The 16,522-nt window shown below is 45.4% G+C and overlaps 2 protein-coding genes across 8 annotated transcripts in view; one reads left to right on the top strand and one right to left on the bottom strand.

Moving 5' to 3' along the window:
* Positions 1-6,678, top strand: part of Ncoa6 (nuclear receptor coactivator 6) — a 78,803-nt gene extending 72,125 nt beyond the window's left edge. For all 5 annotated transcript variants that reach the window (XM_076930056.1, XM_076930055.1, XM_034494395.2 and 2 more), the window contains 2 exons: positions 2,016-2,164; positions 6,123-6,678. In XM_076930056.1, the coding sequence (XP_076786171.1) occupies positions 2,016-2,164; positions 6,123-6,166 (193 nt within the window). In that variant the 3' untranslated portion in view covers positions 6,167-6,678. The remainder of the gene's footprint in view (positions 1-2,015; positions 2,165-6,122) is intronic.
* Positions 6,679-7,461: 783 nt separating this feature from the next.
* Positions 7,462-15,543, bottom strand: Tp53inp2 (tumor protein p53 inducible nuclear protein 2). Of its 3 annotated transcripts, none has more exons than XM_034494396.2 (4): positions 15,234-15,543; positions 11,925-12,099; positions 11,227-11,515; positions 7,462-10,820 (listed from the first exon to the last, which is right to left on the bottom strand). In XM_034494396.2, the coding sequence occupies exons 2-4, from the start codon at positions 12,046-12,048 to the stop codon at positions 10,568-10,570; spliced, it is 666 nt and encodes a 221-aa protein (XP_034350287.1). In that variant the 5' UTR covers positions 12,049-12,099; positions 15,234-15,543; the 3' UTR covers positions 7,462-10,567. The 3 variants fall into 3 exon arrangements, with proteins under 3 accessions (XP_034350287.1, XP_034350288.1, XP_076786172.1); XM_034494397.2 differs by lacking the exon at positions 15,234-15,543 and adding an exon at positions 14,322-15,189; XM_076930057.1 differs by lacking the exon at positions 15,234-15,543 and adding an exon at positions 14,121-14,293.
* Between the last annotated feature and the right edge of the window lie 979 nt (positions 15,544-16,522).

Below are 16,522 nucleotides of genomic sequence, written 5' to 3'. Positions count from 1 at the left end.
CTGCCTTTTCCTGGTTTGTGGTTTGATATGAGGCAGATAAGATAAGGTAATAAACGAACAGTTATGGCCCAATTCCCAACCATAGTGTTACTAGCAAAGGGTCTTCCAGCAAGAATGAACAGTGAAGTAGTGATAGTAATGAAACCATGATTTGTGCTCTTAAGGAGCTCACAGTCTCGTGAAAGGCACAAGACATTCAATAGAACATGGAGAGAAGGTTCAGCAGTCAAGGGCACTGACATTTCTTCCAGAGGACCCAAGGATTCCCAGCACCCACACAGTGACTCAAGTTCTAGAGGATCTAGACTCTGTAACTCAAGTTCTAGAGGATCCAATGTCCTTTTCTGGCACTGCATGCGCATGTGCACAGACATACATACAGGCAAAACACCCACACACATAAAATAAATACATAAATCTTTAAAACCCCCATATAACAAAGCATATATATTAGAAGGTCATATATTTAGACTGTGAACCCAAGAGAAGAGACAGATCACAGGGGGAGAGAGGCATGGAACACTTCCCAAAAGAAATGGGCTTTAACTTGTTTTCTTGTGTTCCATTTACATTTCAGTTCTATGCCTTGCAAGCAAATTTAATCCGATTTTTAAAAATGATCTTAATAAGCATTTTGAGCCATAAATATAGTAAAAAGTTTATTAAAGTAATTTTCAGATTCATATCAGAATGAAGCCTAGGAATGGTAGCACATGTCTGTAATCCCAGCACTTGGGAGGTATAGGCCAGAGAACTAAACTAAACGGTTATCCTCTGCGATACAGTGAGCATGAAGCTAGACTACATGAGGCCTTATCCCAAAAAAGAAAAAGAGAGAAAAGAAACATCAGAATTTCAGAGTGACTTATCTTGTAGTCTTCTTTACAGAATATACAGAGAAATACTATTCCAAATATGTGTAGTCATACCCATTCACTCAGTTATTATGGATAGTGTGTCATAAAGTAATCTTTCACAAAATAATTTTTAAGACTGCATATAGATGTGCCATATGTATGTGCCATAAGTATGTGCCATACTTATGACGATGATGATGATGTCTGTCATAAACTTGTCCCTGGGTCTTTAATAACAACAGTATTACCAATTTTAAATCTACTGGCTGGGTGATGGTAGCAGAGGCAAGTGAATCTCTGTGAGTTCCAGGGCAGCTTGGACTACATGCAGGAACCCTGTCAATCAATCAATCAAATCAATAAATCAATCAATACCTTTTTCTACTAAAATTCCAGGGTTGGCGTTAGGGCATTTAGTATATATGCAGTGGATTGTGAATATATTCCTATTCCTATTAGATAATTACTATGTTATTATTATCTAATACCAACATATGCTCAAATTTTCCTAGCCACCCCCAAATAACTTCTTTTGAGACAGGGTCTCTGTGTGTAACATTTGATGGACTATAATTCACTGTGTAGACCAGGCTGGCCTCAAACTCATAGTCATTAGCCTGCCTCTGCCCTTAAAATGTTGGAAGTAAAGGTATGCACCACCACATACAGATTTTAGGTATAATTTCAGGCTAGTAGAAACTTTCAAACATCTATTAAATACATTCTATAGCTAAAATTTTACAAAGTAGTGTTTGAAGGGGACATTTATTACCTTATGAAAGCCAGTGAGGGTTTAGAGCCACTGCTGCAGTCCTTTATGCCTCTCACCTGTTTTCCCACAATTCCACCAGCATTGTACTTTCTTATTTTATTTTTCTAATGTAACAAGCTAGACTCACTTTTAAATTCTCAGTAGCATTGTTCTGTTTCTAACTAGAATGACTGTGCCTTGTTTTGGGTTTCTGTTTTGTTTTGTTTTGTTTTCAGTGATGGGAATCATACCCAGGCCTTGTACATACTAGCTAGATTGAGCTGTATCCCTGGCCCTGGATAGCTGCTAATAATTTACTTTATGAATGAAACTGTTCTTCAAAAGTCACTTTTTATGTGTCTTTATGCCCTTAACCTTCTTGGAAACTTGGTACTTCTCTCTGTCAGCAATGAGCCAAAAGAGATAGTTGAGAAGTCCAAAACCCCGAGCCGAAGAAACTCTCGAACTGAGGAGCCAACTATGGCTTCTGAGAGCGTGGAAAATGGACATCGAAAAAGATGCTCCCGGCCTGCTTCAGCTTCCAGCTCTACTAAAGGTTAGCAGTGGGCCTGGATGTCTGTGGGCATGGGGAGATTAAGGTATCACAGCAGGTCCTGTCAGATCCCTTTGCTTCCTTCTCCTCATTGTCCTTTGTCCACTGTCAGTTTGTTAGCATGTGTGTTTCTGTGTATGTACACAGCAATAAATACCACTGGGAGAATAAAGAACTTAACATGCTAGGTTGGTCTCATCTGAAAGTCATCTTTGCACCTCAGTGTGACTTTGAACTCAGATAGATCCACCTGCTTCTACCCCTCAACTGCTGGGATTAAAGGTGGGTGTCACAATACCGGGAAAGAAAAACAAAAAGTTAGCCAGGCATTTTAGTGCATGCTTGTAATCCCAACACTTAGGAAGATGAGGCAGAAAGATCATATATTCAAAACCAGACTCAGTTCTGGGCCAAGTTCTAGGTCAGCCTGGACTACATCCAGAACCTTGTTCCAAAAACAAACATTTATATCTCATGATAGCATAAAGGTACCCTGTTCACCATTCCCACCAGTCATCAGAAGAGGGTTTTTTGGGGTTTTGTTGTTGTTTGTTTGTTTGTTTGTTTTTTTAATTTCTAGCCTTAGTCGCTTAGCTTAGTAAGCTTAGTAGCTTAGTTGCACTGGTTAATGCATTAAAGATAACATCAACACTAAACTGTGTTAATGTTGTGGAGGAGTAAAACCAAAGATACTTTGTCTTGTGTTCATTTCACTAAGAGTGCACTCAAATTTGAATTTGCCACTTCTCTCGATGTGTCTTCTATCAATAGTCTTTGGCATATCTGTAATCTGTTGTGTGAGTCTGACTTTGTGCCCTGCTAGTTGTCCTTGTCCTTAACAAAGGACTTCGTTCTGTATTTATTAAACAGCACAGGAATATGGTATGGGAAAGAAACAAGGGATTCTTTACAAAAATCTTTCACAGAATTTTACAAGGAAAGAAGGCATCTTACTGAGTGCATCTGACTCTACATAACTCTTAACACAGCAGACAGACATTATCAATCTATAGCCACATGCTGTTTGCAGCATTTATGGTAGGTGTTTGTTTTAAGGTTGCTTTCAACCTGTTGGCTGTTTTCAACAAATCATTACCACACCATGCACATACACACACATCATCTGGGCCAGGGGCATAGAAAAGTACATAACTTAAGATTAAAGCTTTGCATTTTAGCTTAGATTGTAAATGCTGGTTGCATGGGAAATTCAAGGCATAGTAAGGTTGGTTACATAGTTTTCTTAAAGACAAGTTAAATTTAAACATACTGAATTCACAAGAGGATAGTAAGTAAAGTAAAGAGTCTTAACTGACCTCAAGGGGTATTATTGATTTTGCTGTAAGGTCTGACAAAAGTTTAGTCTTTTGAGAGCTAAAAGACATGTTTCATAAAAATATATCACCATCTTTACTGAGGGCCTCATACATTGATTGTTTTGTTTTGTATTGTTTTGTCAAAGGCAGAATTACAGTTCACTGTGCCTTGAAGTGACTTGGAACAAAGGGGGGCGAATCTGACACTGCTCAGCCTCCTTCCCAAACCTCATTTCCTAGCATGTCTAAGTCTCAGATCCACCATTTGATTTTTTTTTTTTATTTTTTTATTTTTTTAAAGACAGGGTCTTTCTGTGTGTCACCGGCTGTTCTATAACTCAAACACAGAAAAATCCTCCTCCTGCCTTTGCCTCTTGAGTGCTGGGATTAAAGATGTGTACCACTTTACACAGCTACTGTTTGATTTTTCGTACATAAGGGAGATGTTTCTCAAGTTGACCTAGTTGATATTTTTATATGTGTACATGATTTCTTTCAGGTATGTGCACATGTGTGTGCATGCATGTGGAGACCAAATGTCAATGCTGGGTATCAGCTGCTCTCCACCTTTTTTTTTTTTTTTTTTTTTTTTTTGAGATAGTATTCTATCATTAAACTTGGGACTTGCTGATGACCCTAGCCAGTGAGCTCTAGGGAACTGCATGTTTTTTCCTCCCAAGCACTGAGATTACAAGCATGCACAGCTGCCATTGCTTTTCATGTGGCTGCTAGGGATCCAAATTCAGCTTCTCATGCTTGCCCAGCCAGCATTTCAACAACTGAGCCATCTCCTCAGCCCAGATATTTTTCTAAGGATGAACAATGTCAAGATAAAACCCTATTTAATATATACACATCTATTTCTGTACAGTTATTTTCACTCCAAATAACAAGTTTGCTTGCAGTGAAAATCAAACTTAAGAGTTGATTATAGGGACAGGATAGTGACCCATGCCTGTAATCCCAGCACTTGAGGGGCTGATGTAATAGAATAGACCACAAGTCTGAGGTCAGCCTGGACTAGTAGTGACTTCTAGGTAGCCTGGACTACAGAGTGAGATCTTGTATAAATTAATAAATAGTTGATTATGGTGAGTAATGTGTGCCATAAAGAACACCTTCCTAGTTTGTAAATATTTGGAGATACTCTCTCCCATATGGAACAAGCAGTATGACCACTCAATAAGAAAACATATTGAGGGTTGGAGAGATGGCTCAGCAGTTAAGAGCACTGGCTGATCTTCCAGAGGTCCTGAGTTCAATTCCCAATAACCACATGGTGGCTCACAACCATCTGTAATGGGATATGATGCCCTTGTCTAATATGTCTAAAGATAGCTACAGTGTACTTGTATCTATGAAATAAATCTTAAAAACAAACAAGAAAAACCAAACTGGAGTTTTTACTAACAGAAGCCTGGAAATACTGCATTTATCTGTCTTAGACAATCACATAGGTATATCTGACAAAGACCAGAGTTGACAACAGTAATATTTTTGCTTTTTTCATCTGTTTCTGGTGGTCTGGCTTCTTCGAAATGTTATGATAAAAGAAAGGCAGTTTTTCTTAGAACACTGAACCTGGTAATGTAGCATCAGAAATTCATTCCATCCACAAATAATCTGATTCATCTTTTGAATTAATATGTGAGAAGCATTTTTTTTTTTTACCTCCACAAGAGGTATATAAGACATTGTTTGGGTTTGGAGTTTGTTCTTGTTATTTATAACATCTCATATAGCCCCACGGCTATTCTTAATACCATGTATGTACCAAACATGACCTCTTGTCTGTACCTTCCAAGTGCTGAGATAACAGGTGTGATGACAAGGCATGTGATACACTACCAGGATAAAATATTCTTTTGTATTATTAAAACTAAAATACCTATCATGTAGCAGCATGAAAAATAAGTCAATACAGTTAATGAGATATTAAAGAAATGCTTACATTTTCAGAACATGAGGGGACTACTGTACTCTGCCATAGAAGACTGGAAAAGTTGTGAATAAACATTTAAACTGAGATAAGAGTAACTTGACTTGAGACATTGATATGTACTAGGGAAATTAAAGGCATTAAAGCAGTCTTTCCCTATAATGTCACTGTTATTGTATGTAGATCACCCAGTTCCCACCTATGCAACCCTCAGGTTCAGGGACGGTGTTTTCTGTTTTGAATGCTTCCATGTGTGTATGCACTACTGTTTGGGGGGTGTGGTTACTAAAGATGGAGCTCAGGGCCTCATGCATGCTAGGTAGGTGTTCTGTTGAACGCCCAGGTATACACTCATAATCATAATAAAGGTTTTTTCTACCCCAACAGAAGAAAAAATTTTCTGGCCAGGTGCACTTCATCTTAGATTTTGTGCATGTGTATATGTGTGCTAGCCAGTTGGTTCTCAAGTGTCTCTCCCACTGAGCCATCTCTGTCATCTATCATTCCCCACTTGACAGGCTCTAACATCAGGGTCATTCTTTCTCACCACTTAAGTTAGCAGGAAAAGCCTGGAACTGTTTTCAAATCATGTGTCCCTTAAACCGATTTAAAGCCTAATAGGGCTTTACTATGTCAATTCTAGTCATTGTGGATGCCTGTGGGGCACCTCTACCTTCATTGAACATGTCCTTCCATTTCTCCACAGATATAATTGGTGCAGTGCAATCCAAGCGAAGAAAATCTAAGTAAGCAAGCTGGAAGATGACTTGATACTTGTAAATGTGTGTGAATTTTACAATGAGCAATTTTCAGCTGTGACTTTTTAAATCTATTTCTGTACAGTTAGTCATTTTAATAACGCGGTCCTTTTCCTAGTCCCTGAAGCCTGTCTCATAAAGTGTAACGGGGAGCAGCCCTTTTGGTGTTGCAAAATGAAGTTCAAGGCTTCTAAAATGTTGCCATGTATTGAAAGGAGCTAATGCCATTGTAAATGTTATTAGTTTCACATTTCTTAAGCAGCCTAGAGTACAGGGTGAACATTTGTAGATCTTCTAATGATGTATTGTGCTGTGGAAGTGCTGTGTGTGAATAGCAGTAGTGGGGCAAAAAGCAATCTTGTCATTTGGAAATGTTGTAAATAATTTTATTATATAGTGTTTTGGATGTATTTGTTGTAGAAATGGACCAGTGAATAAAAAGAATCTAAGGGTTTGTACAATGTGAAATACTGAACGTGTTAAATAAATGTCTTTGTCATAGAACTTAAAAGTATGTTATTGGAAAGTATGAGCAAACTTTTCTTGTGGGTCACAGATGAGTAAAAAGAGCTTTCACTGGAACTCAGATACATCCCACTTGAAATGCCCACCCAGCAAGCTGAGGAAAGTGCATCTGCTTGCTCATTCAACTCATTCTCGGCTTTGAACAAACCAGATCTGTTTAGCAACATACTGGAAGGGTGGATTTGTGTGCTAATAATTTCATTTGTCTGAAAATAATCACCAAGTAATCATAGTGTTTGGGATGTAGAGGCATAAGAATCACAAGTTCAAGTCCAGGTTGGACCTTGTCTCAGAAAGTAGAACCAGTGTGCCATCAAAGGCACCCAGGGTTTGTAGAGATGAGAGGCTGTCAGCAACACAGATGGCATTTTCCCCCACCTGATGCCTGTGCTGCTCCATTCGGGAGATGTGCTCAGACTGACAAGCAAGATTGTCTTAGCACAGTTCCACAGTTAACTAGGTAGCTCCCTGACCTTGGCATAACCCAGTGCTTGGGACTAAAAGAATGGATCAGTGTCTCCTGTGCTTTCATTCTCATCTCTGTATCCAGGTGGCTTCATATATGTGTCTTATAAGGATCCTCTAAAAATATTTTATGAGTCAGACCCTATATTGTCTTTTTCTAGTGAACTATTTGTCCTCTTCCTTTCTTGTATGACAAAGGAGAGTGAAGACTAGCCTAATAATAATATCCTCTGCCTTGACTATACTTGAAATTATAGTGTTCTTCATACTTTAGCTCAGCTGAGGCAGAAAGCTTAATGTGCTTTAAATAGATTTTTATTTGTTTATATTATTTTTTCTCCCATACAGGAATAGCATTACAACCTAACATTCAGAATCCTGTTACACGCATACACAGGCATGCCACATGACCAGGTCGAGGTGGTTGTGTCCTTGAGTCTGTCGACACATCACAACATGGTCAGTCAAAGAGTTTTCACTTCAGCCAGTCTCAACACCAAACACCCAACAGAGATGCACTCAACTTGTTGGATCCATTTGGAACTAGGTGGTAGGGAAAGAAGGTATTAGAAGCAGGCTGTGGTTTGTCTGTGTTCAGTTCCCACACACAAAGCTACGTGGATCTTGAGAGCCACCCAGGAGCTCTGGTAGGGTCCTTGTTGCACCTAAGACATTATAGGTCACAGCACGTTGATGAGAGGGGTCCGGGCTGGGGAGCAGGCATACTCCAAAACAGCACCAACTGCACGCACTCACACACACACGGTGCCCTGCTGGGCTAGACTGGCAAAGGTTAGAAAGTGACACCAGCTCAAGAGAACCACTCAGACTTATCGGAGAAAGCTACAAGTTGCCCTTTGATGTAATTGGGACTCACTCTAGAAATAGGTCCCTCTGACATCCTTAGTTTTGGCAAAGTGCTGGTAGTACTGACATTAATACAAACTGGTACAAATTTCTCTAGGGTCTCTGAAACCACCAATCAAGACAGACTCTCTAACCTCCTCCTGTCTAGGGTTGCATAGGACTTTGTGAATTCTGGTTCCCTTGTGTATTCAAGTTCTGTGGTTTAAGAAAAAAAAATCCTGAAGCATGCTCAAGGTGAAAGGCACATACACAGTCAATACAGTATGACAAGGTCTGATGCTTCAGGAGTCAGACTAGCAGGAGACTGAGTAGTGTTGGTTCTTAGAAATCTATACACAACGAAAATATTGCCACACTCAAATGCTACAGAATCTACAGGAAAGTACAAACGAAAAATAAGCCTTGCAACCAGATGAGAGATTGGAGGGGTCTAGAACTACTGGAGCTTCGAGAAATCAGGTCAGGAGCGAGGCCTTTTGAAATTTGAGCCAAACTTCCCACAGCAGCAGGATCATGGGCGTTTGCCCAGGACTGAGCCTAGGCCCCAACTGGCAGTGAGGAATAGACAAGAAGGGCAAGAGGGAGCTTCAGCTCTTAAAAGTGCTGAAGATCCTAAGCTGGCTAGGAAGTGACCCTTAGGACAGTGGGAAGAGTAAGTGTACTGGGTTGAAATTGAAGAACTTGGGATGGGAACAAGGTTATCAACTAATAGGGCCCTAATAAGCTAGTGTAGGATTTTGATCTGCTTCTGGTTCCCATCTGGCTTATTGGGCTAGGAGACCCTAGCAGGGCTTCCTCTGTCCCCATCCTGGGGACACCTTCTCCCATCCCACATGAAGCCTAGTAAGAAAGGATCAGAGAGGGCAGCTACTTTTACCCTCATAGGAATGCAGTTTTCTCCAACCCCAGCTTGACTCTGAGGCCTGAAGCCTGGGGCTGGAGTGACAGGGAAGACCTGTGTTAGTACGGAACAGGAGACCTAAAGGTTTTAAGGAAGAGCACACACTTTAAAGAAAGGACACCTAGAAAGAACTGGAAACAACTTGGGGCATCCCAAGAGGCTGTTGCTGGTGTCTGAGCCCCACCACAAGAAGGGAGAAGCTGGCTACCCCATCCCTGTGCCCTACCCAAGAATTCCTTACTCCAGATACTTAACTAGAAAGGGAAGAGGAATCATAGGGCACTCAGAAAGAAAAGGCCCTGTGGGAGAACATTAAGAAGACTCTTGAAGGCCCTGAATCTTGGTAAGAAAAATTTGAGAATTGGGACAGTGAGGCTCCTGGCCTCCTCTACCCAGGAGTGTTTATTATCCAGCCATATTGAACAAAGTATGAAATATAAGGCCAGAGGCAAGATGAAGGCAGAGCTGTCAGTCTGGGGATGGCTTTACCCCATAGTTGTCCTTAGCATCACGTGAGCCTCTGCATTCTTGCCTAGGGGTGTGTATCCTTTTCCCTGCCTGGAAACCCTCTGGCCTGCTTCTCTCCTAAGCTAATTCTAGCACCTTGGGCATATGAACAGAGATGGCCAGGATGTTGGGGCCTTACCCAGCTTCTACTCCTGGGGTGGCATGACAAGGTACAAGCCCTTCGGACTCCAGACTCACAAGGGTTGGGGTGGGTAGGGGTTACTCCTGAAGAGGGACAGATTTCAAGGGAAAACCTGGTAGGCAGGATTATAGGAAAAGGAATTGGGGCAGACTCCAGGCTCAGGCCTAAGACCAGGGCTTAGCTCCTCTGACCAAGCACAATGCCAGCTCTCAAGATGCCCTGCTCCCTTCTGCTTCTCAACCTATCCATCCCTGTCTGCGTCTCCCAATAGGCTACCTGTTTCCCTCCAATCCCTTCACCTTATCTAACTTACAACTCACTCTCCTCTTCCACATACTTAAACTTTCTAGGCCTAAGCAGCAATAAGGAGCCCAGCCCCCAGGGAGAGGAAGGGTGGGTGAGGTTGGGGGGGGGGGGAAGACTGAAATCAAAACCCGTGCCTGATCCCTTACTACGGGGTAAGGACAATGGCCCAGGCCTGGCAGGTTGTGCCTGCAGGATTGGGAGGGAATTGCTAGGAATGAAAAAAAAAAGGAACAGGAGTGGGAGCGATCCAAACAGAAGAGTAAGTCTTGGAAAGTAGGAGCTGAAAAGCGGAGAATGTGCCAGGTCAGAATGGTAGAGGCGCTTAGAAATTGGGTGGACTAGGAAGGGGAAAGTAAAGGGGCAAGAGACAAGATTAGGGGTCTGGAAAAAAAAAAAAAAAAGCACGGGAGATTAGGTGTGGGGAGTGTGAGGGTGGAGAATCCGACACTGAGAAAGAGGAGGGGGTGACCCAGGATGAGAGAGGTTAATAAGTGAGTTAGATCAGAAACAGGGAAGTAGAGGACCATCATCCCACCTCAAAACTTAGGAAGGAGGGAGGCTGTGGTATCCAGATGGAGGCGGGCAGACCCTGAACACCCCTTGAGCAGCACACTGGCTGCTGCAGAGGAGGCAGATGGGACCAGGAGACTGCGAAGGGATTCGAGGTGCAGCAGGGGCGCTCAGTAGTTGAACTGGCGCTGGCACGGCTGGTAAATGAAGCTGCCCTGGTGCTTGGGCCGGCGCGAACGGCTCTCCCGGGCGCGATTCTGCCGTTGCAACACTTTAGCACTCAATGTGTGGCGCTCAGCCCGCTGTCGGGCTCTCTGCAGCCTCCGCACCTGGCCAGCCTTCTCCAGCAGCACAGCTCGAGCCGGCATAGGAGCAGCTGCGTGGTGCAGGGCCCTGGGCTCCCGGCGGGCAGGCGCCAGCTCTCTGCAGGGACAGAGTACAACTCTGTCAGAGGGGGAAGAGGTGGGGGGTTGGCATCCCACACCCTCTCTCTGCGGGGGCAGACCACATGATGTCCTGAGGGGTACAAACTTTTCCCTTAATCACAGAGATGTGTTTAAGCACCTGGGACAGGCAACTAGACAGAACAGGGAAAAGGCTCTAACCCCCCCTCCCCCGCCCAATCAGAGCCCTACTCTGATTCCGTTGGGCAGTTCAGGCTGGTCCCTCCCAATCCTGAGCCAGGATTCTCCCAAGCCCTACCTTAGCTACAAGACCACGCCTTTTTCATCTGTGAGCTTTAGTGACAACCCACCCTTTATCCCAAGGACACGCCCCTGCTGGTCTCCTAGACCCTCTAGCCTCCAGTCTCCACCCTCAACCTACTCACCCATCGCTGAGGTCCTGATCAGGCAAGGCAGCTTCAGGGTGTGGGGAAGGTGGCCCAGACTCCAGCACTATGGTGCTGCCGGTGACATAAACGGACATGCTGGGATGCTCAATGAGGAGGTCCTCCAGGGGACTGCTCTGGAGGCGGGCAGGCCCAAGGCCTGGCCCCTCTGCAGTAAAACAGGCGGGAGGGGTAACAAACCAGCTCTCGTCCATCAAGGAGGGCGCGGGTGGAGGGCGGCCTGCTGGAGCAGGAGAGGCCCCAGGGTCGGGAGGAGCTGTATAGCTGTCTATAGGGTGTGGGAATCGGAAGCCATGCAGAGGAGAGGGAGCAGCAGGGCGGGACACACACACACACATACCAGACACAGGGGATGGGGAGAAAAAGGGCATCGTTAGTCAGACCTGCATCTCTATCCATCGTGCCCAGAGAGCACCTTGAAGGCCAGGATCCTTAGCCCGCTGCCCTAGGGGTCCCAGGTGTATGTCCCAACAAATGCCAGAAGACAGAGCTTTCAAGAGAAGGGTCTGTGTTATCTCACCTCTGGGCTCATTGCTTCAACTTTATTTTGCCCAGTAGGTCTATGGGGACTCCAACTTCCAAATAGTCCTCTTCCCTTCCACATTGCAAAGCCTCCTGCCCTTACTGTGCTTCATGGAGTAGGGAATCAGAGTGCTAGCTCCTGACTCAAGCCTCACCCTGTAGGTCAATGATGAGCCAGCCGTCCACTTCATCCTCCTCAGAGACAAAGGCCCCTGGACAGTTGGAGTCTTCAGGAGGAGCAGGGGTGCTGAAGAAAAGGCTGGTGAAACGCTGGAACATGGTCAGCAGGTGAAGCAACCTCGAGGGGGCGCCCTATGGCAGTTCAAAGACCTGGGGAGCATAGAAAGGCATTGGAAACAAAAACTAAAGTCAGCCTTCACTTGGTAGCTGGAGACAGGGCTGTGGCCCCTAGATGCCAGAGCGGTGAGAATAGAGAAGCTCTTGGTGTGTATCCTTTTCTGCATTCAGTAGGTGTTCCTATATGCACTTAGGAAAGTGTTGGCTCTTTGTTTTCTCATCTGTCAAGTGACAACAGTAATACCCTAATAAGAGTTAAATGAGCGAAACACTTAATGACATGTTTAGAAAAGCGCCTGAGCACACAGTAAACATTCAATACGCTAATGAACTTAGCGTTATGATAGGGTGCTTTGGGGATATGGAAGAAGTGCTATATATGACCAGGCTTTGCCAGGGTAGGTCTCTAGAGGAAGATGATACAGCCAACCGGGGCTTTGAAGAGTAAATAGGAATTTTCCATTAAGGAGAAAAATTGTCTTTACTATTATCACCATCATAATTAACATTCCCGTGTCATAACATACGACACCATACTGAGTAACTTCGTCTGTTTTACCTTATGTCCTCACAGTGTCTGAAGGGGCAAACCTGGAATCTTAGTACTTGGCGTGGAGAGGCAAGAGGACAAGAGTTCAAAGACATGATAACCCCATGTCTGTCATCCTAGCACTTAGAAGGTAGAGGCAGGGGGATCAGGAGTCCAAGTCCTGCTTAGACTACATAGTGAGTTTAAGACCAGTCTGAATACATGGGACCATACCTAAAAAAAAATAAATAAACAAACAAACAAACAAATAAATAAATAAATAAATAAAGAGCCCCTGGCTACATGAGATCCTGTCAAAGAGACTGAAAAGAAGTGGGAGGGAGAATAATTTTTTTCTGGTAAAGAGAAAAATAAAACAAGGCTCAGAGAGGTAAGGTAGCAGCTACCCAAAGTCTCAAAGCTAGTAAAAGACAGGTAGTATTTGAATCCAGGTAGTAGCATCCATAGTCACTGCAATCCACTACTGTCTAGATTAGGCATTTTAACTTGGTAAATAGGGCTGCATCTAGGTGTACTTTCCTAGGGGAGAAAAAAAACATCTTGGATTTTAGCAAGATTTTCTAAGCAGCAGTCTTTGAACCCATAGATCAAGAATAGTTACAGTGTGGCTTGAAAGGTGCTCGCTCACAGAAACCTCACAGTTCTTGCTAAAGTCTTACAATGAGGTTGGGCAATCCTCAGATGAGGGATACCTATGCCCACAGGTCCTCCCCACGACTCTACCCCCCTTTCCCCCCAGACTCTTGTTCAAAGTTGCCATCCAAAGTTGGCCAAGACAACACATCAGTAATAGTGGAAGAAGGAAGCTGTCAGATCCAAGGAGCCCTTGAGGATAAGTGCAAGTGTTAGACCAAGACCCAAGCCTTCAGACAGTCCTTCCCTGGACTAAGACAAGAAGTCTCCTGTTCTAGGAATGGAGACATCAGATTGGGAACATTAGTTTACCCAATAAAGCCATAGCTTATTTATTGGTGTGGCAATGTAGAATACATATTTTATAAATTACCAGAAAAACCTCAACAGATAATATCCGAAAATATAATGATGCACAGGAAACAGGGAGATCAGACACATGCCCTGGTCCAGCTAGCACTCTGCCTATCCGTTGAACAATGTAGATATCTATCCTGGCTTCAAACTTTTGCATGAATTTCCCAGGGTTCACACTGTGTGCCAGGCCCTTCGACAAGCCTTTTCAACTGTTGCCACGTCGAGTGAGAAGCTCCCTGGTGGAGATCACACAAAAGTTAGTGACAGCAGGAGAGATGGTAGCAACCAGCCAGCTATGACTGCCCCCTCCTTTGACCACTAAGAGAGCCTCTTGGGTTTTCTTTCCTAGCCTGCTGGCTTCCGGGTTCTCAGATTCCTGGCTCTGCTCCAGGAAGAACCATTCCCTTAATACTACAGCCGCTGTGCCCAGAATAGCACTTGAGGCCTAAGCCAACCCTAGCCCAGGCCATTCTTGAGTGACCCCCAACCTGGGAAGGACTCCAGATCTACTTACTTGGAAAGTAAGAAACATCCTTCTGTCACCCTGGAAGCAGACTGGGGAAACAGCATAAGCTCTGCAATCACTAGTGCCAGGGAAGGTCTGGTTCTCCCAGCTGACAGCTTGGGATCTGATGGAAGGCCAACAGAGGGAACTCCCAACTCCCTCTCAACATCTGCCCTGGAGACACCTGGAGGCAGGCAACTAGTGACTCACCTTTCTGTGGTCAAAACAGCTGGGAGACAGCAATTTATTGGGTTCTGAGGTAGAAAGAAGGCAGAGGAGGTCAGGGCCTTGTAAGGGACCCAATCTTCAGAGACCTCCTGGAAAAATGTCGAGGATCAGGAAGACTGAAACACCCCCCATCAAATTGGGGTGGTGCTGTACCCAAGACAGTCCTCGGTAGATGTAGATGTATAGCTTGTCGCTTGTACTTCAGCTAAGGAATCTGTCACTTACTGAATGTGATTCTAATTGGCTGAGGTCGCTAGTAAACTACGTCTCTCTGAGTCTCAGTTTCCTCTTCCGTGAAGTGGGGTTTAAGACCCTCAATATTTGTAGGCTGAAAATGACATCAACTCAGGCTCTGCACAAATGTCAGGGATTAGAAGGATGTTATTATGTTAGGGGGCGGAGCCTGAAGACAGAGGGGATCTGCTACCATCTGGTGCTGTCTCCAGGACCTCGAGTCTGTAGCCTCCTTCATCTGCCTACTGCCCTCTCAAATCGAGCTTTGCCGTTCGACCCTTCCTCAGGTCGCAAGGAAAAAGCAGATGAGAGGCCCGACCCCAGTCCCTAGATTAGCCCGGGAAACCGCTGAGTCCCCTCGGGTACCGCTTGCCTTTCAGCGTCTCTCAACCCTCGGCCAGCCGGGCACGACATAGCGCCCACCGGGTCACCAGAGGACAAGCACCCAAGCAAGCCTGGAAGGCGGGGCTGGCCTTGGTGACGTCTCAATGTCATATGCAAATAAAGCGACGTCATGGCCTACAGGCTTGGGGCAACCAATAGGGAGCCAAGAACGCAGCTGCGGCTGCCGCCGGCGGAGACAGACAAAGAACCGGAGAGGGGGGCGCAGGGCGTGTCCTGAAGGTGCCCCGAGCCCCCAGCCCCGAGGTCGGGACTCACCTGGGGCCGCTGCAGCAACCGCTGCGCTGAGGTAGTTGTGCGGCCGGGCGTCCCCGGGTCGCCGGTGCTCACAACCGGAGCCGCATACCGGGGACCGGCCGAGAGACGGCGGGGCTCGCGAACCGACGCCCGGAGCTGCTGCGGCCGCTGCGCCGGGGCTCAGGGCACAAATCCGAACGCTTCAACAGCTGATTGTGACGTCACAAAGGGGCCCGCCCGCTCGCGTCAGCGGCCGTCGGAGCAGCGGCCAATCGCGGGCGCCGAATGCTCTTTCCCCGCCCCTCCGCGGTTTGCCAGCGGGTGGCTGCTGCCCAGGAGCTGCGCTCCGTGCCTCTGTCTGAGTGGAGGTGACGGCCCGAATTCCCTGCCCCCAGTCACCCACAGACCTCACACTGAGAGCGACCCCCCCAATTCTTCCTCAAGAATCCCACCTCGCCTCTTTTTTCGCACATATCCCTGCTCCCTCACTTGCCCCAGTGCTCCGCACATCCCTTCGCCTGCATCTTAGGTACAGGACACCCACCCCACCCACCCCCGCCGCGCTCCATCTGTAAGTCCTTTTTACTCCCCTCCTTGTCCTTTACCCCACTTCTCCACATTGTCCTTGCCTCCTGTGTCTTATCCCTACATGTTTCTATTTTCCCCGCTCTCCTTTTTTTCGGTGGTCTTGAGCGGACCTTGCCCCTTCCGCGGTTACAAAGGAGCACCTGCGAGTGTTAGGGAATTGGTGGGGCTGACGGGAAATCTGGCTAGCGTAGGACTTGGAAAGAAATTGCTCTAAGCTGAATAAACATTGACCTGGAGACAGCTCAGCCTAGAACGTTTACATACCTTATTTAGTCCACGTTGCTACCGGAACAGGACAGAGAGAGGAGTGACAGACAGGACAGGGATTGTTAGTCCTGATTTACATGTGGAGATACCGAGATTACATGTAACCTGCCTTTACTCTCAGCACTAGGTAGGCAGAAATAGGTTCAAGAGTTGAAAGGCAGCTTGAGCTACAGGAGACTCCAGACTCCAAGAGAGGGGGAGGGAAAGAAGGGACACCTACTATTGCTTCTTCCAGACTGCCAGCTGACATTGAACACTTACCATATGCCAAGCATTGTGCTGCTTCCTAGCCTCACAATAAACTGAAAAGGTAGGTATTATTCTTCTTTTACAGTTAAAGAAACAGTCCAGGAGAATCTAAGTAACTTCCCGAGGTAATTAAGCAATAGTCAATGGCAAAGCCAGGAGTTTAACTCACAGATACTAGCCTTGACTCTGATCACTCCCCACACCAG

Source organism: Arvicanthis niloticus, chromosome 2 (assembly GCF_011762505.2).
Source record: "Arvicanthis niloticus isolate mArvNil1 chromosome 2, mArvNil1.pat.X, whole genome shotgun sequence".
Classification (NCBI taxonomy): domain Eukaryota; kingdom Metazoa; phylum Chordata; class Mammalia; order Rodentia; family Muridae; genus Arvicanthis; species Arvicanthis niloticus.
This window is presented reverse-complemented; position numbering and strand designations above follow the sequence as displayed.

Bases quoted from the DNA above. Each gene is read 5' to 3' on its own strand.
- Tp53inp2 (XM_034494396.2), bottom strand. From the start codon at position 12,048: ATGTTCCAGCGTTTCACCAGCCTTTTCTTCAGCACCCCTGCTCCTCCT. The intron at 11,516-11,924 runs GTGAGGCTTGAG...CACACCCTATAG, and splicing joins GCTCATCATTGACCTACAGG to ACAGCTATACAGCTCCTCCC. The intron at 10,821-11,226 runs GTGAGTAGGTTG...CTGTCCCTGCAG, and splicing joins GATCAGGACCTCAGCGATGG to AGAGCTGGCGCCTGCCCGCC.